Consider the following 27,188-nt stretch of genomic DNA (forward strand, 5'->3'; position numbering starts at 1 on the left):
CTTTCAGGAAACACATCCTGTTCATGTTTGACTGCCGTGGCAGCGGCTCTGTTTGTTGCAGTCGACTACGCCCTGAGGCTCACCAAAAACAGCCACAAAAACAGCCATTTCCTCTGAGTGCAGAGGTGGGGGGCGGGGGGCAGACCTTTTCCTCACGGCACTCCGCGCTCCAGCCCCCACCGCTCGCAGCGCTGGTGCTCGGAGAGACGCAGCGGAGCAAATTCCTCGAGATACTCCAGGCTTTCCTAGCTCCTTGGGATGAAAACATTCGTCTGGAGTTCAGCTGGGCTTTAAGGATGCCATCTGTCAGCATTCGCGGGATATTCTGAAGCGCTCATCCGAAGGACACCGCGAGGATCCCGCGCCCCGGGGTGCGCTGGGCACGCTGCCGGCCGGCACCCAGCGCCCGCGCTCTGCCCGCAGCCTGGATCCCCACAGCGCCTGCCTCGGCTCTCAGGGAATGGACCTCCCCGTCTTCCAGTTCATCACCGGCCTGGCACTGCTCATCAAGGTGCAAGAAGGTGGATAAGCCAACGCTGGGAAGGACAGAAACTTAAGTAAGCTTCCTGGTGTTCTTATTTTATGGAATTATCCTACCTACCTCACAAAATTCTCATTTGCTTCGTCAGAAACACCTCTGGAGTTGACTTTGAGAATGAACGGTGATGTCCTCTAGCCACTCATAACATCCTATCCAAGCTGCCTCCATTTCAAGCCCCATTTCAATGTGCTGCAGCTGACTGAGACCTTGCGTCTTCTGCTAATAGAGACTGGCAGCGAGCTGACAGTCAGATATGACTGTCCAGAAACTGGTAGCTACAGCTGTGTTGGTAGCCTTGGTCTCACTTATTCTTAACAACGCGGCTGCCTTTACTCCTAACTGGGTGTACCAGACCCTGGAAGATGGGCGTAAGCGCAGCGTGGGGCTCTGGAAGATGTGCTGGCTGGCAGAGAGGAGCAAGGCAGGAGCGAGCACGAGCAGCAGGCACGGGCAAGGGGAGGAGCGCGAGTGCGAAGCCCTGGGCTGGGGCTCGGAGTCAGCCGGGTTCCAGGAGTCTCGCAGCACTGTCAAATGTAAGTTCCATCTCTTCTCTGCTTATGCTGGATTGTCATAGATACAGAGTACCTGGTGCTGAGGAATGTTTAGCCCGGCAGAACGTCCGCATAGCTCATAGCACATCAGTGTGGACCGTTTGATTCTAAAAGTTTCTTAAGGTTAACAGTAAAATAAAATCAGAAGAATGAGAATAATTACGTCCACCCACTGGCTATGATTCCTCCTCCCTCCCCAAAAGAAGTAATCTGCATTGCACTCACTGTCCTGTTTTATGGCATATGGAACCATGCGCTTTGAAAAAATCCGTCCAGAAAACTTAAGTCTAAAGCTCTCAGATGCCTCCTCCTTGCCTTTCCCTCTTCTTGGATTCCTGCTATGAGCGTATATCTCCCCTCAGTACATTAAATCATTATCGTGGCTGCTCTGAATACTGAAAAAGTACAAAGAGAACCAAATTTTTCAGATTCTATGTTAGTTCCCTTTTTTTTTCATCTGGAGGACAGCTATATCTTTGGCAGAAATTACTAAGCTGAGCTAGGTATTAACATATAGAAACACACTTTTGGTGAAAAAAACCTAAGTACTTGTGGAATAAGAAAAACATTAAGTGTGGCATAGTTCTCACATGCAATTTCAGACACCTTTGTTAAATCACAGCTGATGGGTCCAAAGGCACTCATTGAGAACTTCTGCTTCCAGCAGCTCTCCCAACAAGCAGACAGCAGAGGAGGGCTCTGAGCAGCACTGCCTCAGGGTTTGTTCCATCAGGCAAACTCAACCAACACTAAGTGGATCCTTCAAGGAAATGAATTTAAAGTATTAAATGTCTATAAAGCTCATGCCTTGGCAGACGTTAGGATTTTTTCTAGAGATTTTAATACTGCTTTTAAACTGTGCTGGTACCTCTGAAGACTCGTAACAGTAACATTAGTAAGAAAAAAGGTTCCATGCTTTTTTTTCATGGTTTGAAATATGGAGAAAAGGAAAAACACTGTTCTGCCCTAAAGTCTCTTATACCCCTCTTGAGACCAAATGAAAATAAGAGAGGAATTTCTTTCCAAAATACGTTTTAGTGTGGGCCCACACAACATCATGGTTTCCAGAAAGCAGCGGCTGCCTTTTGTGCACATGCTAACATCAAATCCCCAAAAGTCACCTGTAGAGAACATGTCAACCACTATGAATCCCTGAATATGATCTTTGGTTTTACCCACCAGAATTTTTGTTATGACAAATAATAACAAACAGAACTAGACTTTTGAAAAACTTCTTTGATGCCAACCTGTAACTTCATCACCTGAATGACTGCCCTGATTGTTACTGATCAGTCAGGTTCTGACTTAAAAAGCTTGCTTACCATTCACGAACTTTAAAAGTACCTGGTCTCTATGGAACAGATAGAGTAAGTTCCAGTGTATTGAATCAGGCTTCTGCAGCTTTTTAAGCCCACCAACTCACAGTTTCTGCTGTGCACAGTTCAGAAGATGGGTGGTGCTCTAAAGATAGGCATAGAAGAACTGGTTTCATAGCAAAATGGTGTGGCAACAATTTCTTACATGAAACAGAAGCAAAATGTGATAGAATTTTTTTAAACACTATAACTACAGCACAGTCATGTGCCTCCCACCTTCCCCCCACTTCTCTAACACTTAAAAGCTCTTAAAATGCTGGTTTAAAGAAGGATTTTGAGGTCCAGTGACTCATTTTGTTCAGCATCCATGCATTAATGTGGGAGCCAGCAGTAAGCAGAAGTCAAATTTTCAGTCTCTGGAGAAAGGAAAATCTCACTTCTGCAGCTCTACCATGACAAACTAATGAAGAAACTCATCTGTTGCACATTAAGATGCGTTTCCATGGGTTGTACACCTTATCAATACGGGCCTGATCCTGCATTCATAATTTCATAACTTTAAAGATGCTGTCTAATGATGAATCGCATTAGTGATGTAAGAAGGCAGTCCTCATCTGTCAGTTAGAATGACACTGGTGTGTGTGTTACGTACATACATACAGATGGGTGCCCCCTCCCTGGAAGCACTCAAGGCCAGGCTGGATGCAGCTGTGAGCATCCTGGTCTAGAGGGAGGTGTTTCTGCATATAGGAGAGGGTTGGAACGAGATGGTCTTAAGGGTCCCTTCCAACCCAAGCCATTCTATGTATGATTCTACTCTCTCTCTATGTATATACATGTGCACAGCTTTTTGAATGAAAAATTCCTTCCTCAGAGTTAAGGCGTAGTAGTCTTCTGGATGCAATAAGTGGAAAAGCAGGTTCTTCCAACAGAATGCAAGAAAAGATGCAGTATTGGTCACAACATTTCTTCACACATTGATGTGGACGTGTTTGTGAGGCAAGTTGATCTCAGTTCATCAGGAAAAACTTAAACCTGTGGGAATTCCAGGTACTGTGTGAGTAACAGCCAACTAAAGGCAGTGCTGTAAGTAGGCTCACTCACTGGCAGAAATGGATATTCTTAAACACTGAATATCATTTAAGGGCCCGTTCTTTCTTCCATTGAAATCATTGGCAAACCTCCTTTCACAGGACACAAAGCCAAGTTTTTCTCCACCTGTGGGTACACAGCCCAAACAAAATGACTTCCATAAGAACGAGGAAGTTGCTCACTATGTCACAGTCTGCACGTGCTTCAACTGAAAATACACTACACCACATTGAAAGAAATAACAAATTGAGTCTTGCACGTTTGGTAAAAATGACAGAAATGCTCCGTCAAAAGATCACACAGGCAGTGGCCAGCAGCAGTCAGTGTGATACAGCACTTCTGCCAAAACTGCTCTGAGACGGAAAGTCAAATTCCACACCAGAACCTCTCTGATCCAATTCCCCACTCATGGGACATCTGCGTAAATCATTGCATCGTAACACACAAACCACTGAAACAAGAGGAAAATTAAGGTGTTCTGGATATAATCCATATGATATGAACACTGCATCAAGGGTATTAAAGTCAATAAAGGATAGATAGAATAAACACCAAGATGTACATATATGCAACATTATAGATGCTGCAGAGTCACCATGAAGAAACAGAGATTAGAAGTGGGGGGAAAAAGTCCAGAGAGAGGAGTCAGTGATGCTAAAGGAAAAATAGATAGTAATTAAATATCTCAATGTGAACCATCTCTGCATGGTACACCGTGAAAGAAATGCAGGCGACTTGGGTTCTGAGGGGAAAACCTCAACTCTGTTCTGACCAACGCCTCAGTGCCGCTGGAAGGCAGGGATCAGTCCCTTCTGGCTTTAACCACATTTTCCCTTCCCTCCCTTTTGGCCACACATTCCTGCACCCTTCCTTCAGCCACCTGTGATAGTAGAAAGCTTCTGTGAGAAAGCTGAAATGACTAAGAGCAAGGAAATACCCAGGTTTGAAGAGGAATCCTTCAGGTTTGGGTTGTTTTTTTCCCGCTTGGTTATTCTGATGGATTAAGCAGTGGGCTCAGGAGTCACTCCTTGTTGAAACGTGATGTGAACCTTGTTGATGAAACAAGCACAGGCTGAATGATGGAGGTGTGATGTTGGCAGGGGGCTCCCTTTCGGAGGCAACACATCAGAGATCTTTCCTTATGCTGAGAATCCCAGCCTAGTTAGGAGGGTAACAGGCAAAGTTTTTCCAACAAGGGCAAGCCAACAGATGATACTTCAAGCCACTGAGCACTCACACGGCATGTTCTCTCTTCCAAGCACTTCAGGGAATCCTGCCTGCTCAGGCAGCCTACCACTCCTGAACATGAGCGAGGGCAAGGAGCTCAGCTCGGTCAGCTCCCCCCTCGCCCAGCCCTGCACCATATGTACATACCCCAGCACACTGGGGTACTTGGAATCAGCACTGGTATTTCTGACCACGCTGCTCAGTGCAGCTGTGCCCCTAAGCCCCACAGCACTGCCGGCTCTGTGGACAGATGGAGCTCATTTATTTGTTAGCAAAGGTCACATTCTGTTCCTTTTTGTCTAAAGACCATTACGAACAATTTGGAACTGCAGGAATAGATATTTTTTTAAAACTTCACTTGGTTCTTCAGGGAGCCAGAAGGACTGAATGCAAATCCCAGCAGTGGGATGCTTATTTCTACTACAGATGCCAAGAGCAAGACATCCGTAGTTCTTACAAGCAGCACAACCAGTGACAGAGAGAGGCACGGCATCACGAGTGACTACGTGACTCCAGAAGGACTGAATATAAACACCTGCCAGCCTCAGAGCATGATTTATGCAGACACTTGCACTATGACGAGCAGTGCTAAGCCAGGCTGCTGCTCTGCGTGGGAACAGCGCTGGCTTTTGTTTGCAGAGGTAACAATTCAGAGTGACACTGGCTGCTGATGTTTGGCTGGACCGAAGCCATGCCATGTCAGGCAGTGAGCATCACATTAGTTTTTTACATAGACAGATCAAGAATGAAGGGTCACTGCACCTGGAAAAGACAGCTATCAAGAGATTAAATACAGCCAGACACTCACTGTGTTCATGGGTGCCTGCCCAAGATATAACCTGCTGAGGCTGTTGCACAGACACAGTTTGCCCTGCTGGCAGCTCCGAGCTTCTGATTTCCCTTCCTAGCACCTGGAATGTGATCAGCATTTCAGTTAGTGAAATGACTAATTACAGCAGGGGAGGCAAATATGCAGGAGGTAAAATTTAAGAGGTCTGCTCTTCAAATTGGAGTCAGTGCTCATCTTGACATAGATTTTACTTTGCTATGGACTCAGTCCTGAAGTTCCAAACCACTTTTTTACCGAGCTGTCATAGTTCAGTTGGGACAGACCTACAAGGATCATCGTGTCTGGCTGCAATAGCCAGAATTGTTTCATTGGGCCAGAACTGCTTGATTCCTTCCCCCTTTTATTTCTCTAATTTGTAATGTATCCATCCAGCATCAGAGTGCATTGAGGACTCCTAAGATCTGAAAGCCATAGACCTGCTGATGGGGATTCCCTAAGGAAGACTTTACTTTTAAGGAAAGCCCTGCTCTTACAATAAGACAGGCAAAAAAAAAATTGTGTAGAAAGGGTTCCAAAGTTCCGTATACCGTGGGACATTTATTGAAGAGAAATTCCACTCCAATCTTTTTTGCTGTCAATTAAATTCAGACCCTTGAAATAGAACTACTGAGGAGGCAGCGTTTTAATTAAATCTTCCCATGGTCTGAGTTACGTGATAAAAGGTGCACTTGGATATTCCCAGCACTCTTGTCTGCTTAACAGACACCTTTAAAGAGCTTCAGTACTTCCTAATTCATTCTTCCCCTCCCCCAAAATCTCAAAGATTAACATAAATAACAACAAACCAAAATCAACATGAGAAATGAAAAGTCCAAAGACTTGATAGCACAAAGGCATACAATGATGCTGGTTGTCAATAACCAGGGACAGTGATTCTGTTTATTGCCTTCATCTTAATTGTTCTGAAATGAAAGCCTTACTCTTGTACTTCTGTTGTAAAATGAAGAATAACTCTTTGATCACTTATCATATTCCCACAAAACCTGTCTCATTTACTCAACGACCTAAGAACGAAGAGATTAGTGGGCATTCAAACTGTGATAACTAGGAGGGTAAAAACGACAGCACTGCTCATTAATTTTGTATTGTGAATTCGTAATCACACCAAGAAAAATTTCTCAGCACTTTGTATTTATTCTCTCTTGACACTCAAGGCCCAGCTGCAGCTGTTCTCTATGTGAGCAGTGGGGACTTTCTGCACATCTGACCTTTGGTGACAATGCTGATGTCCAAACCAGAGGAACAGACAGTTAACAGTCAGAAGTTTGGCTAATGTGGATTTTTTTAGAATGATAAATAAGGGTTTCTTCCAAAAAACACGTAATTCACTTCTCCGGGATGGAATTAAAGTTCTTTAGGAACAAGACCATGAGTAACAGCAAGACAAATCAAGTAGAGAGACTTACACAGCACATAGCTGTGTGCACCCCAACGCGTCCCAGATGTCCCACATCCCCGTCTGTCCCATCCCCAGATCCCCATATGACCCAGGTCCCCACCCTGTGGTGCCCCAGTACAGCACCAGCCCCACCTCGATGGCATTGCCCAGTGCCTGCAGCAGCTCTGTGGGGACGGAGACAGGGCCTACGGGGGCTGCGTGGGGTCAGGGAGCACACAGCTATCTAAGTCTGCACGCATCCCTTCAACATTTTTCCTTTCCGATGTGCCTTCATGCACTGATCCAATCAGTGCTCCCTGAAAGGCCAGTATAAGCACACTTACACGTACTGTTCTGGCTTTTCCTGGCGTTCGGATGCTTGGTTTTGCATTCCTGAAATATGATGTGAACTATAAAAGCAATTTGGAAAGTTTGAAATAGTACAACTCCACTATAAAGAACCACACGCTACCGCCAACCTGAACCATGGGCAGGCTTCAAAAAGCCTGGGCATAACCAACTGTTCCTTTCTAACTGCCTTAACTGTGGCAGGATAAGAAATTGAATTCATCAGACTCCTGGAGGAAGGGCTCAGAGCTTGGAACACAAAACAAAACCAAGCTGCTGGCTCTCTGCTCTCTGAGTCTGGTAATGCAGTGCCTTCCCAGAAGCCAGGGGTGAACACATGAAGGCTGCAGTCAGTCTGGGGACACAACACTGCTCTGTAACACAGCTATGGGCTCGGAGAGATGCTGTGAGGAATATGGCTCTCATTTGAGGCTTTCGGAAGACTTACCAGCTATGTTAAGGAAATGTGTGCAAAGACTTCTCAGGCTATTTACTGAAGTAGATTTGTTAGGAGCAACAAGAGATGCATCCTTCCTGGGCTAAGGGCTTAGCAAAGTGTCAAGTTCCAGATGAAAACCACGTACTCAGAATGTCTTCATCATGTTAGAGGAAATCTAATTACTTTGCCAATTCAGACTAAATTGTATCAGAAGCAGCAGATGATCTCAGCCTGCAGACACAGGTTGCAAATAGATACCAAAGAGTGTAACTTTTGGGATTAAGAGAACTGAAGTTAAACATAAGATAACCATTTTAACACTAACACAATCAGTAGGAACAAGCAAGTTTCCTCAAGAGAAGAATATCCTGAAGTACTGACACACTCACAGATGCAATTCAATTAGCAGCAGCTTAAGGTGCTGCTATCCTTCAGTGCAGTGAATTCCTAAGAGCTGACTGAAATTTAAGTTGATCTTTCAGATTTAAACACGCTGTCCCAAAGCAGGGATAGGTGAGCAGTGTGCTCACAGCCCGTTCCTCCAGTTTAGATGACAAGCAGTAAGCTGTGAAGCCATGGTGAGATGTGCAGGTCCTGTGCTGCTCCTACACAGTGAGGAAGCTGTGCTCGCTCACCTCTTCCCATGCCTGGTAACTGAAGTACAGAAGCTGGCCTGAAGTTTCCGCTGACAATTTTGGAAGTGCTGTTTCTCAGGGGAAGTTGTAGATAAGTATTAGGGCATCTTGGGCTGCTTAGTATGAATACAGACACCGTCATGTAATCTGTCAACAGCTCGAATTCCCACCTACCACTGTTTTTTCCCTAAATGCAAACAAAATAGGGAAAGAAAACCTGAAACTTTCAGCAATCAGCACCATCTGATTTTGCAATGAGATCATCCTTCCCAATAATTCTGAAACACTGTGAGTTACCCTCTAGCACAACTAATCTGCTTTTGCAAAGCACAAATAACCCTGAGGCTATCATGTAGCATTAAATTGCTGCTTGCAAATAAGCAAATCAAATCAACATTGCTAATCCAGATGGATACTTCTGGTCTAGGAAATGAGCACTGCAGTGGGGAATTTGAACTGGTCTCATCCCTGGGATTTGGGTTTTGACCCTTGACTGGTCACTGTCAAAGCAGAACTCAACAGCCAGGGCCCCGAACTGCCCAGCTGCACAATAAACCCAGCTGGGTTCCCTGCCCGTGAATTGAGTTCTTCTCAGAGTATACTGGGATCCAGATGAGCTTCCAAAAAGGAAAAGTCAGTGATCAGTACTTTGTAGTATTTAACAGCAGCCACCTAGAGCAGAGTATTGAAGTCATTCAGCACTTATCCCTATCCCTGTTCTCAAGAGTTAAATTGCATTAAGAGAGGTGAAGGAAAAGTGTGACGAAAGCAGGGGAGTACTGGATTGACCTCCACTCCTCCCTTAATTGAGACTCAAAGTAATTATGAACATCTCCTGTTGTCTCCAGTTCTGTTCTGCTAGAAGCAACCCGTTCTAGCTTAGGAAATGCCTTTGATGGCAAATCTTCAGGAGATATGTGCCATTAGCAATGAATTCAAAACAAAAAAGTGGGATGTCCAAAATAGCTGTGTTGTCAGGACAGCCTTACACAAGAGATTCTAGGAGCTACTGGTTAACTGAAATGCCTATAATTGTTATGTTATGTTACACAACTGTTATGAACCTCTTACTTTCACATTCTGTGACTCATATACATCATTTTGCAAAAATGAAGCTTTTAAAAGACACAAAGGCTGTAGTGAAATCAATATGGTTGGACATTCATACTGATTATAACAAACATGGAAAGCCCACTGGAATGGACTGCAGCTTGCTAACAAGGAGTTTCTGTGAATATAAAATTTAAATATCAACAGGCAGACTGAAAGAGCAAACACCAAATTTCAGGGCTCACACAAAAATGCTGTTATAGCTATCTTCGTGAAAGACTGCTTATGCCTGGATTGACCACTTACGCAGACATGAGAACAGCCTTGTGCCCTTCTTCAGCATAATTTACAGCTTTGAAGACTTTGGGCGCAAGCTCTGAAAAAATGCTTCTCAATTGCACATTTTTTAGGTTATCCTCAGTCATAGATACCTGTACAACAGAATCACAGATTCACCCAGGTTGGCAAAGGCCTTCAAGATCATCAAGTACAACCATCAACCTGAATTACCGAGCCCTATCACCACACCACATCCTTTAGTGCCACATCCACGTCTCTCTTCCTCCAGGGATGGAAACAGCACCACTTCCCTGGGGCCACGGGTGCTTCCCACATCGACCACCTTTTTGAAGGGGGTGGTGTGGGGGGGTTTCGGGTTGAAGAAGCTCAGCTTAGGGTTGCATGTGTACGAAATAGAAGTAGGTGCTGAGCTGACAACATGTAAAGTTATGATGGCTCAATAAGAGCAGAGTAAGCTGCAGAGTGGCATTTCCAAACTGAGTAAAATTAGTAAGTTCCACTGAGAAAAGAATGGAGTTAATTTTGATTCACACTGCTAATTTTGATCCCCTTCCTTCTCAAAGAGCAGTCATTACAACTCCGGAACAAAATGAAGAGATGACAGGTCATACATTAGAAGTTTTAGGATGAAACGGCTGCTATATCCCAATAGGGGGGGTGGAAGGGCACTCAGTTATTGTCCTACCTTATCCACAACAATAACTGCTTTCGTGTTTCATAAGATCACACCAACTGCCTCCTGCGTAACATTTTACTTAATGTGAAAAAGTGGAGTGGCCTCTGATTCTTATTAAACTCCTTAAAATGAAACAACATATTTTAATGAAGTTTAATTGAACCATGAGCTGTTTCTTACAGCACTGGGAGCTAAAGATGAGCAACGAAGAACATAAAAGTAAACTCATTTTGATGGCTCACGCCGGTAGACTGGACTGAATGGTTACTACTGTGAAGTTCACTCTTGCTTGTCTCTATCAAGGAGCTGTGGGGTTTTTTGCACTCCTGGCAGTCCCCCTAGAGGATCAGGAATTTCAGTCTCAGCTAAAGGGTTAAGGTGGCAAAGAATGACAAGATCCAACCACTTGGCAAGCACGACTCAGGCGTTACTTGAACAACAGAAGAGATCAGAATTTCAGCTTACACTCCAAACTCTCTTTGTTCTCTACTGCTGTCTGCTCTCTTAGGTATCAGCTCTTCAGTCATTCGTGGACTGTCATGGAAACAGAAGGTGGAAAAAGCCTGTCTTTCCAACAAGAAGTCAGTACAACGAATCACACAAAGCCTTACTGCCCAGTAACCTGCAGTGGGAGCAGTGACCTTTCCGAAATGTTCTACAGAAAGGAAGAATGCATTGTGAGGTCTGGAGACACTGAAATCCAGAAACCTGCTGCCAAAATAGGAACAGGCCTTAGGCAAAGCATTCTAGCTGACAACCAATCCTTTGTTAACAGCTTCCCGGAAAATAAAATTAGTGCATCCAAATTCAATGCTAACAGCTCAGTCACTTCTGAAAGCCTGATGAAAATTAATGTCTGGAGCCTTTCTAATACTCTGTGTTTCTAATACTTTGCACATTGAGCTGCTTTTATTTCAGAATAGCAGTGACATATTGGCAAGAGATGTTGAACTGGCACAACGATGTTTACAAAACCCACCTTTTTGCTCAAGAGGAAGGAAAAGGATGAAAACAGGACATCCACCAGGTTAACAGGAAAAGTAGGAAAAGAAGCCTGACTGAAAGGACTGAACTATGCAGTGAATATATTCTGTCCAGCAGACAGCTGAATCGGGTTCCAATCCAAGACTTGAGATATTTATATCTGTAATTATTTCTGCATTTCTTTACCTTTAATGTGTACAAATACATAAGGTCACATAACTTTTCATGTAAATGATGGCAGAACACCTAAATCAGAACTGTCAAACACTGACATCGTTACACAGCAAGAAATACAAGGGCCTTCTCAGAGGGTCCAAAAGATTAATAAATGTTAAAAGAAGGAAGATTTAAGAATTCTTTATTTAATTCTATTATCAACATCTCTTAAGCCAGTAATATATTAGCATTTGCCCACAGAATGCTTAAGGACAAGAGAGCTGCAGATTTCTTTTGCCATGAGATGATTGTTTAAGGGCCTTGAAAACCCAAGCCATGAACCAAGGCTCTATTTCAATCAGTGCCATACAAATGCAGAACAAAAGGACAGTTCCTGCAACACCCAACTCTGACTGCTAATTACACACAGAATCTTTGCAGGGCAGAAGCCAAGAGCTTTTGGTGGGCTGTCCTTAAAATGGGCTGCTTGCTTCAGCCCAGATTGTTTGGCACTGAAGCAGAAGTGACAGGATTTTCATTAACTAAAGGAAAGATTTCCTGAAGAAAATCTGTTCCTAATCAGACCACAGAAAATGCAGTTAAGAGGGTTAAGACTAAAGGGCTGTCAGGAGTGGGAAAGATACGTAAGAATCATTTTCCATGGACTGAGAATTCTACATACCTGCTTAGCCAGGATTTTTTCTTTCCTTTTCACCCTCAAACCCTCTTTTTAATCTCATTCTAACTGTAGGCTTCCTTCTCATGTTTCCCCAGTGCAGTTTGACATGATGCGCGCCTGCAACCTCATTGCTACTGTTGCTCTGACTGCTGGCCAGCTCATCTTCGTCCTGGGCCTGGTGGAGATACCCATCATTTCTCAGGATACCCAGTGGTGGGAGGAGGCCATTGCTGCTGTGTTCCAGCTTGCCAGTAAGTACACTTCTTCTTTTAAGGAAAAATTCGTCCATCCCTACTAAATCCAGGTGGAAAAGATGGTTACTTGGAGCAACTTCCAGGTGACAAGGCTTAGCGAAAAGGCCCCAGTCTCAAAGTAAACACACGCTGGCTCTCAAAAGCTCTCCCCTCAAGATTCTGCAGTATATGACTACAAGCTTTCATGCTGGAAATATCAGAATGCTTTTTCTAAGTTGGCAGAAGACTAAGCCATTCCTATTTCTTATGAAACCTGAAAGAAATACAATCAATGCAATGTATTTCCACCGTTTAGCAGGACAGAAAATACCTCAGCAGCTGTTTGAATGCAGAATGACAGGATGAATTTCTGAAGTCTTGCTGAAACACGACTGTTTTGCTTTCAGCTAACTGAATTTTGCACTGCGAAGATCAGCTGGACTTTGGGAGACAAACGTGTCTTTCAATCTTGCAAATTTTAACAGGGACAGTTGTAACTAAAATTCCCACAGCAATTCTCATAGACAAAAATTGTATATAGAGATGAGTGAGGGAAGGAGGAAATCACAGCATCATATTGAGAGTTTTGCATAAAGTCACGTCATCTTCTTTACATAAAGTCACTTGGTATTTATTATAGTAATCCTATAAAAATCCATGTATGAAACCATCATTAATGGAGTACTACATTCAGATTGCCTACAAGTCCATATTAGAAACATATAGTTATTATTAATGTATAACCTAATAGGTTATAATCACTGTTGGTTTTTTTTAAATTCAATTCTGATTCTTACAACACTGAATAGCTAGAGTGGTACAAGTGTGAGATCTCCAGCCCACACTGCTGCAGGAGCAGCATCTAGCCCAGGTTATTTAAGTATGGTTCCCATAGCAATAACCACCACACTGAGATGAACCTGAACTTCAAACAAGAGGAGACTGCAGTTCCCTTATCTCTCAAAGCGTCCCATCCAGTTTCCAGGTGCATTGGCTCCGTGCAATGAGAAGCCAGACATTCAGCCTCACTGCAGAGCAGCCTCCTCCAGCCTTGCACACCACGGTCTTTTGCAACCCTGGATACCTTCTGCATAACTCTCCCTGATCTTCAGGTGCAGTGCTGGCTTTACTCTCACTCCTCCTCCCCAAAACTCTGCATGTCTGTTTTTTACAGAGGAAATGCATTCTGGCCCTGTTTAGATTTGTTGTTTCATTGACAAACAGCGCAGTGGACAGCCCTGTGCCTTTATTCTATCAAGGCTGCTAATTTTAGACTTTTTTTTTCCTGTGCTGGAGTCCGTTTTAAACACAGTCAGAGAGAGACTGAAGGGCGCCAGGATATCCCGACACAGGAGGAGGAAATGCCTGCTATTACCTGTTATGCAAGCTGAACCTTGAAATCCCCAGTGCTGGGAGGGGAGAAGGGAAGAAAGCCAGAGTCAGAGTGATTAACAAAACACTAATGAGAATGGCTGAAGAAGCTGCTGAATCAAGGAGTTCATCTGCTTGTCTGTGTTCAAAAGGTGTGAGGAGAAGGATCTGGCAGCTCATGACAGCTCCAGAGAAAGACGTCATGCTGCACGAATCCAAGCTCTCCCATCCGCACAAACGATGCAGTGACTTTGGTGGCTGTTCCCCCCGTCATCCTCCTTTGCAATTACACCGTGCTCTCCTTTGCTGTCAGATGGCTGTCTTGCAGTCAGTACTGGTTCACACCTCATTTGCATAATGCAAATTTTACAGTAAATGAACTCCTTTCAGATATCCAGAACCACCAGCTTTGGGAACGTGTATTTAAAAGAAAAAAATCCTAAAATCCGCCACGATCTCAATACAGAACTGCCTTCTTAGAAACCTCTCTAATCTGCCAGAACGGTGGTATATGAATGCTGATTGCCTCGCTAAAGCAGTGGTCTGTCCTCTCAGGACAGGCAGCTCAAAGTAACAGCCTGCACTGACAGAAGAGGCTGTTTCTTCTTTCAGAAAGAAATGCTTTGCAATGTTGGGCCACCAACAGGGCACAGAAATCAGCCACACCAACCAAATGCCCTGGACTGAGCCCAGATGACAGCATTTTATTTTATATTTTTTATTTTATTTTATTAGCCATTTTATAATGGCTAATGTTACTTCTGATGGATATCAGACAAAACACGTGCAAATCGTGAGCGTGCCCACCATTTCTGTTGTTCTGGTGAAGGACTGCTGCTACATCTAGGACACCACCATTTCTTTAATAAAGGGGAGGACAGGGGCTGCCTCTCGCCCTGCAAACCACAGGCAGCGCTTTGCCTTTGAGTCTCCACCCCAAGGATGTACATTTCATCTGTTTTCAAGTGCAGTAGAGCATCAGAAAAGAACAGTGGATTATCCAAAAGTCCATGCAGCTGCCTGAGCTGAATTGCTACAGGATCTGCTCTACTTCATTTGTATTACAGTACAGTCCTTTGTCACCACTTCCCAGGAGCACACATCCTAGTAATCACATCCAGTCCTCAGGCTGGTTGGTTCAAGGTCAAAAGATGACAAAGATTTCTCAAATAAGCAAAGCAGCTACAGATTAAGTTGTGAAAGACCCTCTGCTTTCACCCAAGTTCAATTCACTGAATTCCTGTCCTGTTACAAAGCCTGTTTTCCATACACATTGAGTAACGTGGATGAGAGAGGGTATTTTGAGGGTTAAACCAATATATTTTAGTCCAGACAGATCATCCGTGTGAGAACAACAAACATTCTAGAATGTACATACTTGGATCTTATTAAAGATTTCCTGAGTATTGTCTGGGCAATTTATTACACTTTCGAATGTCAACCTGCTGCATACTGAAAATGTAAGCACCTCATGTTTTCTTTTCCAAAAACCAAATGCTGGGGAGATTTGTTCTGCAATTCCTCAGTCAGTGATTCAGAGAAAACGTATCTTGGATCGTGTTCCCTCTAACTCCAGTGCACGTCTGATCTCCAACTTTTGTGTTGATAGCAGACAGAAACAAAACTAACAGTCACTGAGAGTGAAATCCAGCATTACAGAGGAAGATTTAAGTATGCAGCTCAGAATCAACGTGAACCTGCCACTCACTTATTTTCAGTCACAGCATATTGCTAAAGCATTGTGCGTACAGTCTCCTCAACTCTGAAAGAAGTCATTTTGGCTTCAAAAAACTAAGCAAACTAAATATCATCTTCCAAACCCTATCGCAAGTTCAAACCAACCATCTCTGGTCCCACGAGAGACTCCAGGCTTCATTCTGCCACCTGCACAAGTGTTTGACTGCCATTCAGAAAGGATGGACCTCTGACAGAAAATAAAGCCCCAGGAAGCAACGAGGAAGGAAAGAAGAGAGCAAACAGTGTTGCTCCTGGGCCAGCAATGGGATTCACACAGCTCCAGAGCCCTGCAACCTCACACCTCCCAGTTAACAGGAAAGCAAACTGTTTGCTTTGGAAAAGGAATGTGGTGAAAATGGAACCAGTGTTGTATGTGGAATTTTGTGTCACTGCTCAGAAATTTCTCTCCAGAGGGCTTTTCTTTGCTGTTTTTTTCCCAAGGAACTGTTAAAGACTCAATGTGCTGAGCATTAGATGGGTAACAGAGTCACCCAAGCAGTTGTAAAGGGAAATCCATACTAAGAGGATAGGAAATAAAGAGCACTTCAGAAAATATTAATCTACTGCAAGCAGGAACCTGCCAGACTGGATCCCAACTCATGTATTCCAGCCAAGATTCCTGTTCTGTACAACGGTGAATGTTAGGCAGTAGATTGAAATGCTGGAAACAGAGGAGGAAAGCTAGAATAAAATATCCTTTACTTTAGATCTCATCCTGGTTTCTGAAAGTCCAACATTGGAATAAACCTGAATAATAATGATTAATATTCATTCAAATTACTTATCAGCATTAAATTACTTTAATGCTATCCTGAAGATTAAAACATTTTGTGCCCCCACTGAGCTTGTCACTTACAGCCAAACCATTACAATTTTACCTCTCCTGAATTTCAAGCCTTGCATACCAACTTTTCCTACGTTTTTCAGCTGACAGAAATTTTCATTCCAGATCCCAACACAGCTGAGGAAACCTGAGTTCATACATATTCATGTCTGTGCTGCTAAGCCTTAAAAAACAAAACAAAAGAGCATTGAACCATTTACCTTCTCTTCCTTCTCAGTATTATAACTTTAGATCTGCTGATATCCAGAAAAAACTTAATGCAGAACAGAACAGCAAAGCAGCCACTGGAGAATAAAACTGACTATAATAATGATAGCAACGTGATCCTGATTTCTGTATAACTTCCTTCCACCTTTTGCCTTCACAGCACCCACAAGCAAGTTTTGTTTTAAAAGGAGGTTCTATGGAGCTCTAGCCTAATACTTCCTGAAGAAAAAAAAAAGCAAATTAATGACTCTAAGTCTAAAAATTGTAAGAAAAAGGAAGAACTCGGCTGCTTGACTTGTGCTAAATGTTCCTGTTATTTCTCACTTTTTTTACTGCAGCACCAAAAATTGTTCTTTATGTGACTGCAAACCTCACTGATCTTGCTTTCAATGTCTGCAAAATTAACCAGAAAGATCTTAAAATATGGAAGACTATCCTGCTTATTTTGACTGACGTGCTGGTTGTCCTTTGATGCATCAGAAGATGGAGCACAGTTCTTGAAAACCCTTAAAGACAAATGACCACCACTAACATTTCTACAGTTATCATCTGTCAATGACTGCTTTTCTCTGCAGCATTCTTCTCTGCAGCTTTTTGCTCAGGCTGACAAGAGCTCTTACCTGTCTGACTCATGATCTGCCTTGGTCAAAGGCAGAGTTTCATCAGCTCTAGTTACCTGTGATTCAGAGGTGCCAAGCAATGTTTGCAGCTGAAGTTCAATCTTCAAGCCTGCACATTTATTTTTATTTAAGCAGATAGCCAACAGAAATTATGTCTAATTCACAGGGAATTATTTTTAACCAACATTCAAGAGCTTGCATTATTTCTATGGAAATCTCCAAAAGGTAACTAAGAAAAGACAGCTTGTTGTCAGAAGACCTACACTTGTTAAACAGTGCTCAGCACCTCCCTTAGGAGATTTCCACCAACAAAGCAGAAATTGGTGCCTTACACCAAGTCTCTCAGTCTTAGGAGGTTACAGAGATGGATTGCCACATTCAAAGAACACCACTGTTGTCCCTGAGAAGCTCTGCTGCTCACAACTTGTGTAATTCTCAGAGATGTTACGTTTTAACCCAAATGCTTGGGAGTTTTTATAGTACTCATAATATCCAGCTGAAAACTCAGAGGCAGCTTTGGGGCATCATCAACCACAGCAATCATACTGCTACTGCTCTCATACTGCAAAGAGCACAGAACTATTACAGAAGGTCTGCACAAACCTTGCACTGTTATAACAGGATATTATTACAGGAAAATATGTTAATTGATTCCTCATTTACATTAACTCCTACGTCATTCACACTGGGAATCTACATCATGTTGATAAAAATGCACTTGTACAAGTAGATGAGCTAAGCTTGCAACTCAGAGCGGTAAAATCATTCCTTATAAAGTTTACTGAGTATGTAGAGAAGGGAGTGAAGCATTCTCCTCACATCCATTTGCTATTACACAGCACAAGGGTGGTTTGTGAATTCTGAACAGGCTGGCTGCTCTATTTTCCTCTGTCTTCCTCTTTCTGGCAGCAAAAGTCACCCTGCAGGACAAGCTTTACAGAAAAGGATTAGAAACTCTTGCAGCAGTGACCTACTAAGCTGGCTTCTTTGTCTATAGAAATTAGCCTGCTGTGTGCTCTCTTACATAGCAGGGAGCTAGGGGATAAGACTGTTTCCTGAAGCACATGAACCCTGTTACTGATAGAGATCTTTTACCAGCCCAGGAAAAAATAAAGAATTACAAAATATTCATAAAAAAAGATTCCTAAGATTCGAAGTTCCTAGGATTTCTAAGCAGTGGCACAGGCTGCCCAGCAAGATGGTGGAGCCACCATCCCAGTTGGTGTTTGAGGAGCACGGAGTCGTGGCACTCAGGGGTTTAGTGGGCAGTGCTGGTGGCAGGCAGGCAGGGGGACTGGATGGTCTTAGAGGTCTTTTCCAACCCCAATGATTCTGTGAATCTAAGAAGGCAGCATCTGCGTACTGAGAAGATTTCTACAATTCAGCATGTGTCTGGGGGAAAAAAAATAATCGCATCAGTACAAAGCAACTATGAAAGTGCTTTTAAAATGCTACAAGTCTGCAGCTGGCTTATGGCCAGCCACGCTCAAACAGGAAGTTCAGCACACAGATCTAAAATACAAGTTCAAAAAGTAGCATTCCCCCAAACCCACCCCCACCAACAGTCAAATACTGTCCCAACCAAAAGTCTTCCTAGTGAATTTGTTATCTGTTTCCTTCCCCAGCGGAAAAGCCCCCCCCCATTCAGGCTTGTTTTGCTACAGATGGGAAACAACTAGAGATAAACAGCAGCTCTATGGGAAAATAAAGTACTCTAAGTAATCTCATCAGGATTTTAGTAAAGATCTGGCCTCTGTGCAGACTCTCAGACAATGCACAATAAGTGACCTGAAATTGATTGAAATACATTTCTTCCCAGTGAAATTATTCCAGGGAAATTCAGCTATGCATCTAAAAGCCCCGTCACAGCTATCCGACAGAAATGAAATTAATTAGTCCAAAATATTTAGTATTTTCATAACTAAACTCAGAGGACTGAAGAAATATATCCCAGTAGCATGTATGGAAATAACCTCCTGATGCAGCTGGTAAGACTGCCTACCACTAGGCTTACTACTCACAAGCAGAGAAGGACAGATGGGAGATTTGGAGGTCAGGAGCTGCCTTGTGGGCACTGTGGGCACTGTGGGCAGTGGGGGTACAGTTCTCTACACCTGGTGAAGTCGTGAGGGGGCTCAGCAAAACCGCCTCCTTGGAGGGTAGACTTTGAACTGGTTGGAACATTGGTAGGGAGGATCCATTGGGAGTCAGTCCTGAAGGGTAAAGGAGTCTGGGAAGGCTGGTCCTCCTCAGGAAGGAACTCTTGGAGGTGCAAGAGCAGGCTGGGGAAGAAGACCAGTGTGGATGAACAGGGAACTTAGGGACTCCAGGAGAAGAAGAGTTTACCTCCGTTGGAAGAAGGGATGGGCAACTCTGGGAGAACACAGCAAGCTTGTTAGGATATGCAAGGAGAAAATTAGAAAGGCACAAACTGAGCTTGAACCCAACCTTGCCTTGCCAAGAGAAGAAAAAACGTTTTAACAAATATATTAACAGTAAGAGGAGGGCTAAGGAGAATCTTTATCCTTTACTGGATGCAGCAAGGAACGTGAGCGCTGAAGATAAGGAAAAGGCTGAAGTTCTCAATGCCTTCTTTACATCTGTCTTTAAAAGTCAGGTCAATTATCCTTTGGGTGCTCTACCCCCTGACCTGGAAGTCTCGGATGGAGAGAAGAATAAACCCCCCACGATTCAGATGGAAACAGAGACCTGCTACTCCACCTGGACCGTCACAAGTCCACGGGGCTGGAGGGGATCCACTCAAGTATGCTGAGGGTGCTGGCAGAGGTGACAGCCAAGCCACTTTCCATCATCTGTCAGCATTCCTCGTCAACCAAAGAGGTCCCACAGGACTGGAGACCTGCCAGTGTGACTCCCATCTACAAGAAGGGTCATAAGGACCCAGATCTGTCAGCCTGCACTCAGTGCCAGGGAAGCTTATCGAAGAAATCATCTTGAGCGAGATCATGCAGTGTATGTAGGACAACTGGGGTCAGGCCCAGGCAGCAAGGGTTCATGAAAGGTGGGTCCTGCTTGACCAACATGATCTCCTTCTATGATCTAGTGACCCGCCTGGTGGAAGGGAAGGCTGCTGATGGAATCTGCCTGGACCTCAGCAAGGCCTTTGACACGGCCCTGCACAATATTCTCCTGCAGAAGCTGAACCTGTCCGTGGCCTGGACAAGTGCACGCTTTGCTGGGTAGAGAACTGGCAGGAAGGCCGGGTCCAGGGAGTGGGGTGAATGCAGTTATACCCATCTGTCATGGAGTCAGTACTGGGGCCTGTCCTGTTTGATATCTTTATTGATGAGAGCATTGAGTGCATCCTCAGTAAGGTGACACCAAGCTGGGGAAGTTTGATCTGCCTGGGCAGGAAGGCCCTGCAGAACAACCTGGACAGGCTGAGGACAATGGGATGAAGTTCAACAAGACTAAGACATTGCTATATTTACATTAACAACTGATTTAAGAACCCATTTTATATAACTTCCAGCAGGAGTTGAATTCCAGCACCATTTTTCCTACAGCACATTTTTGCAAGTGATACAGAATCACAGAATCACAGAATTGCAGGGGTTGGAAGGGACCTCCAGAGATGACCGAGTCCAAGCCCTGCTAAAGCTGTTCCCTACATCAGGGCACACAAGGAGGCGTGCAGGCGGGTCTTGAACACCTCCAGAGAAGGAGATCCACGACCCCCCTGGGCAGCCCGTTCCAGTGCACTGCATGAATTTTCAGGAATATTCAGGACAGCACATTAAAATATTGATTCAAATTCCTACTGCTGGTAACGGCCACAGTGAAGGCTGTAAAAAAGCATAGAGATTTCCTCTGTGAAAATACTCTGCTTCAGCTATGTTAGTAAAATATTAGTCGAATTCCAGTTTCACTCTTTCATTACAGAAATTAGTTACTACTGCATCAACACATTAGGATTTGCAACCACGTGGTACACATGATAACTTTCAAGGCTTTACCCATCAGCCTGGCAGAACAGACAGCTTGGATATGGTCATGTAAAAGAGGCCTACCAAAATTATATACCCACACATACATATCTACTTTCTCTGATTAATTGTGGAAACTGTAGAGCAATGTGCTTCCAACTTTCCCACTTCTGTCATGCTTTTTTCTCTCTTAAATGTCAGTTCCTGTCTAGCCCATTGCAAAGAATTCTAAACAGATGCTCTGTTTTTCACTGAAGAGCTCCAGTGACTCACTCCTGCTATCGGCCAAATCAGGGAGCTCTGAAAGTGACTATCTCCCAGTTCCCTCTCGCTCAGTCACTGGCACAGAACTGCAGAAGAAGAGAAAGCCTGTTGCATGATTGGCTGCTCGTCTGATCTAGGGTTCAGGCAAAGGGCCTGTGAAGGGAAACAGTCTTGCTAACATAAATAGTTTTATTTTGGGCCCTGTAAGGAAGCCTTAGTTCTTTTTCCTGGCAGATAATTTCTCCATCAGATAGAAGGATGCTCATGAAGTCAGCCCGTCTAGCGCACCGATGTGCAGCCACTCAGGACAGTAATAGGCCACAAGTGATAGATAAGCGGGAAATAAAAAGATCACCGATATAATTAAAAGCTGTTTGTTTGGGAAAAAAAATTAAATCTTGAAAGTAATTCCTACAGCATTTATTTACCTGTATATTGCCATAAAGGAACTGACTGCTGCTGCCTCAGCTAAACAAGGCACACGATGGGGCAAAGTTATGCCCAGGGGAGTACAGCTCATACACGGTCCTCAAGACTTTTCCCAGCACAAACAGATCTGACTTTCAGTAAGGAAATGGGAAGCATAAGTTAGAGATAACAGTAAAAACTCATAGACCTGCTGTCAGGAAGGCATCAGTCACAATTCAGCAGCTGAGCACTGTGCTGCAAGGCATTGCTGCCACCAGGGTTACTCTGTGCAGCTGGTGATCCTCACCTAGCTTCCTCTTCCAAGAGCATACTGCAAGGTAAAGTGGACGATCAGCAATTAAAACTGACCCTCAGAGGTACCTGTAAGTGGTTGCTGATTAGCTTCAAAGCTTGTTCCTGCTCACTGAGTAATAAATTGAACCCTATCATTGAAATGCACATGAATTAAGCTATTTCAAATCCAGCCAGCGCATCTGACAGGTCTTATGGTTTGCATCACACCTTTTTTTCTATACTATTTAATGTGGGTTTTTTTATTCCCTGTGAAAACGTGAACTGGGAAAAAGTTCTAAAAGGAACTCAAGAAGAAAAGTGGTAACAAAATTTGGTGATGCTCCAGGCAGACTCATCAGTAAGATGGGTCCCTTGCTTTGCACCTCAGTGCCCTCCTTCCTCTGAGAATTTTAAACCAGAACGAAAAGAAACAGGCCTGCAACTTTTGCCATAGGAATTACGACCAGCCTCCTTTTCTCTCAGCTTCCCGTCTTTATATGAGAAAAGTGGTATCTGAGAAAAGTGGTATCTATCAGCCATTGAAAAGTGGATGGCAACCTGTAAAGAGCAAAACAGTTGCATGAGTACCTAAAGACCTCAAACAGAGAAGAGACAAATTCTCTACAAGCACATTACAGCTGGTGCACGCTGCTCTCAAAACCATGGCATTACAGAACCAAGACACTGAACTCAAGACAACTGCAGTACATGTATTACTCTGGAAATGAGACAAAACTATCTAATTTCCCAGATACGCCAGAATCTTATGTGCTATTATTGCTAACCATAAAGGCAAAACTCATACAGGACCCAGAAAACAGCAAACAAGCAGATCTTGACTTAGAATTCAAAAGCAATCAAGGAAACTTCACAGAAAAGGAAGAGCACCATTAACTGGAGTTCTGGGGACAAAAGTGGCATTCTGGAAGGGCCAACCAACATAAAATTCAGAGTGGGTTTTGATTGCACAAGGAAAGAGCTTTTCCCCTTTCAGGTGAGCAAAGCACATGAACATAAGGCAAAGTGGACTCCTTCAAAGACAAACAACACACCTTCAACATTCTGTCCCATATTCCAGGATGTAGATGACAAGCCTGGCTTCAAAACAACCAGGATTTTTAGAAAGCATGCATAATCTGCTGTACAGCATGTCGTCCAACACTTACGATCAAAACAAGATTCAAGCTTGTCAATTTATGCTTGACAGTTAAGTTTCACAAGTTTTCTACCTCAGCCATCACTCAGTATTTCATCAAACAGGAATCAAGAAGCAACTTTCAAACTGGTGCACTTAGCAAATCATGCTGGATGACCTGTGTGCTAACATCCCCTCTCCAACTCAGCGATGGTTAGAACTGCCCTCTTTTCCAATTGGTGTAGATTTTAACAAGGAATCCAGAAGCCTGCAGACTCACGTTGAGTGCTGATGAGCAGTCACTGCACAGCTCACTGATTTCTAGCATCGCTAGCATTTTTCTAAAAGAAGAAACACCTGACAGAATGCACACTCAGGCTGTGCTCTGAAAAAAGCCAAGGTGCAGAGCCAGGCTGGGACCATTTCGGAGCACTGCGGTGTATCTGTGGGAAGTGCAGCTAATTGAGAAAACAGAGCACGCAGACTCCAGTGCTTCCTAAGGAAAGGCTTCCTCCCCCTTGTCTTTGCCCATGCACTTCAGGAGACAGTGTCTGCAAACCCTTCTGGCTGCTTATGGGCCTTTATTCTCATCTTCCTTTGTGAAGGGCTCCCTTTGTCAATGCAATTTCTTGTGATACGGCGGTGGTTAAGGTATGAGATCTAAGAGAAAGCCTTTTCCTGTGTCAGAAATATATTTGCCTGTTTCGATCTAAATTGTCTCAGAAAGCTGAAAAGCAGTTTTATTTGGGACTAGGGATAGAAAAACAAATACAGTGAACAGGGAGCAGAAAACTACCTGTGCTTACTGCTGCGTTCTTCAAGGAAAGGGCATTCTTATTAACACTAAAAAGTGGGAGTCGAGGAACATGGATTCAGGCTGTTCTAACACGCACATCCTGCATGACTAGAAAAGTCACCTCACCTTATCTGCAATATGACAACCTTTTATCAGTGGTGCTCCCAAAAAAAAAAAAGGAAAATCTTTTCTTTCTCCCATGTTTTTGCAAGTGACGTTGTGACATCTGTGGATGGAAATACTAGATAAGTGCACTGTTGTTATTCCTGTATTAACTGCCTTTTAAGGAATTTAATACTGTGCTTACTGTTAGAAAAGGAACAGAAGCTTCTGGCAGCTTCTGCAGGCACATTAAAAAAGTAGGACCCAGTGATTTCAACCTCTTTCTTTTTCTTTTGTTTGCTTTCATGCATACGCACGCAGAATATATATTTTATCATTTCTGCAACACAAAGGGATAAAACATGAAATACAACAAAGTAGGAGTAAGAAATTTAGACCGGTGTCAACAGATTTAAGCTGAATGTTAACACTGCTTTGCAGGCACCTCGCTTTGCATATTCCATCGTGTTTAAGAGCGGGTTAAAGAACACACGCAGCGCAGTGAACAGCGAGGGAAAGGCTCTGCAGATTCAGAAATGTCCAGCTTGTAGCATCTGGCCACTACAGAAATTCAGGAGTAACCGAACAATTCTCACGCTCTTTGCAGGTTTTGTTCTGGTCATTGGATTGGTGACCTTCTACCGCATCGGGCCGTACACCAACCTCTCGTGGTCCTGCTACCTGAACATTGGAGCCTGTCTTTTGGCCACACTGGCAGCTGCCATCCTCATATGGAACATCCTCCATAGGCGCGAGGACTGCATGGCGCCGCGGGTCATCGTCATCAGCCGCACCCTGACCGCTCGGTTCCGCCGGGGCCTGGAGAACGACTACGTGGAGTCGCCGTGCTGAAAGCGTGGACTTGAAAGGGGAAAGGTCTCCAAGGAGATCTGCGATGGTGTTTTATATAAATAGATGCTATAATTTAAAACTAAGGGTTGAAGGACATCACGAAGCTCACTCTTGTGGGCAGAGGCCCTCAATTATTATTTGGATGGGCTCCATCTATATACATATGTATAAAACATATAATTTTATATATATTATATTGCCCTCTTCCTCTACTGTACAGCGCAGAATATTGGGCTGTCAGAATCCTGACAGCATCACAGCTGTGTGTCAGCCAGAGCAGAGAGATTCGATGAGACCACAGAGGAGAGACGACCTAACATTTACTGCCTGGATAAAGTTGTCTTGCTCCCTTAATAACATGGAAAGCTTTGGGAGACCGGTGATGACCAGCTTTCCTTTGCAGTTAACAGGCAGTCTGAGAAAGCAGAAAACTCACTGTAGAGTAAGTGATGATTTTTAACAGCTGTTAAGATTTCATGGCTTTTTAGCCTTCCATCCCCATCCCATTCATCCATTTCAAGGAACTTCTCATTAACTGCAACACCTACTCTTTTCAAGCCACATCACGAAGCAAGAACTACAACTCTAATAGCTCTAATTGGTAAAGGAATGCAGAAGAATTCAGCTGCATTTTCTCCAGACACTGCTTTCTTCACCCTAAGAGAGAGCTTTGGGTTTATCCTATGTGTAAATAGATGCCATTAAAAATGAAAAGGGCATGCCACTAGAACAGGCCTTACACGGTGCTGACAGTCTCCTTCAGTGTTACACTGTGGGCAGATCTACAGAAGGCGGTGACCTGGATTCTCTCATAATCATAGATACTACTGATTCTACTGATACTACTTCACAGGAAATTATTAGTAATAATCAATATTTCAGCCCACATAAGTTTCTTCCTGGCTTGCTTTAACTTTTGCCAGGTAACTTCCAGATTAGAGTGCTATGTTAGGACGTCCAGCTCTGCCTAGCAATGCTCAGAGGCACCTTATAGAATACTGGAGACAGTACCTGCTACTGCAGCACATAACTGGAGAATAAGACAAACATAGACTTTGCCATGAGATAAAGCATCTGTCCGTTAACTTCATATGGTAATGAAAGGAAAATTAGTACCTCCAGAGCTAGGCACGATGCCTGTTGGCCTCACAAGGGCTCACAAGGCATGCATGCAGCCTTCAGGAAGAAAAAACAACGGGTCAAAAACTGTTATGCCAAAATACTTCAGACACAGCCGCAACGACAGACGTTTAGGAGTTGTCAGCAGAGGCTCTTCTGAGCACTTCCTGACAGATCTGAAGGGCTGAGCTGTGAATGTGAGCTGTGAATGTCACAGACTGCACGACGCTGTCGTGTTGCTCCCAGCCGAAACACTGCTCCTCTTTGCTATTATTTTCACCATAGTTTGCCACACTTAGAACGTGATCATCAAGCTGGCTCTTGAATTCTGTTCTCAAACTCAGTTCCGATGCAATAAGAAACTCACCCCCAACTGCTACTCTGCATCATGTTCATAGTCAGCAACCCTGTGCAGAGACTGATGCTCCAGAGCAATTTATTGTTCTAGACTATCAGCACAGAATACCTTCATGCTGACAACGAGTTTCTTCTAACAGTAGGTTTGTAAAAACCAACTAAAATTTGTATTCACTCGCCTGCATTACTTCCTGGAAAAGCTCTACCTTTCCTAGAAGCAACATGCTATGATTAATTGCAGGGATTTTTAAAAATTAAACTATTTGAATATTTAAAAGACATTATATTATTTCTTCTAATATTGCAATATCCGTATTATAATAATGTACATTTAAATTTAAAAATCAGCTATGTGGTCAGTAAATTTGTAATACTTGGTATGACTGTGAGTATTTTAGATGTATAAATAAAATTATGAATGTTCACTCTCCTCTGGTGATAAGGCAGAATTTGTGCCAGGCACAGGGGAAGGTTACTCATCTGCCCCCAGTCAGTGATCAAAATCTGCAGTTCACAGTGCCTCGTGGACAAAGAATAAGCAGAGTTTACATTAAAAGTCAGTAAAATAAAGATTTCATCTTTCTGAGAATGAAAGGGAAAATGAAATAAAAGCAGTAAGTGAAATTAAGAGGATCAGAATGTCCCGTCAACTTTCATTGAAAATATACTCCACTCGTAAG

General features: G+C 43.5%; 2 protein-coding genes across 3 annotated transcripts in view; one reads left to right on the forward strand and one right to left on the reverse strand.

Moving 5' to 3' along the window:
• Positions 1-26,939, forward strand: TMEM204 (transmembrane protein 204). The gene is made up of 3 exons (XM_042864363.1): positions 1-1,074; positions 12,318-12,473; positions 24,788-26,939. Exons 1-3 carry the CDS (start codon positions 795-797, stop codon positions 25,030-25,032), a joined length of 681 nt encoding a protein of 226 aa, XP_042720297.1. The 5' UTR covers positions 1-794; the 3' UTR covers positions 25,033-26,939.
• The window catches only part of IFT140 (intraflagellar transport 140), a 78,656-nt gene that overhangs the window by 18,124 nt on the left and 33,344 nt on the right, over positions 1-27,188 (reverse strand). The gene's annotated exons all lie outside the window — the stretch shown is intronic.

Source organism: Lagopus leucura, unplaced genomic scaffold, assembly GCF_019238085.1.
Source record: "Lagopus leucura isolate 7727_CA_CO unplaced genomic scaffold, USGS_WTPT01 Super-Scaffold_760, whole genome shotgun sequence".
Taxonomy (NCBI): Eukaryota; Metazoa; Chordata; class Aves; order Galliformes; family Phasianidae; genus Lagopus; species Lagopus leucura.

Excerpts from the sequence above, each read along its gene's own strand:
- TMEM204 (XM_042864363.1), top strand. The coding sequence starts at position 795 with ATGACTGTCCAGAAACTGGTAGCTACAGCTGTGTTGGTAGCCTTGGTC. Across the intron at positions 1,075-12,317 it reads GTCTCGCAGCACTGTCAAAT|TGCAGTTTGACATGATGCGC; the intron begins GTAAGTTCCATC and ends ATGTTTCCCCAG. Across the intron at positions 12,474-24,787 it reads TGCTGTGTTCCAGCTTGCCA|GTTTTGTTCTGGTCATTGGA; the intron begins GTAAGTACACTT and ends CGCTCTTTGCAG.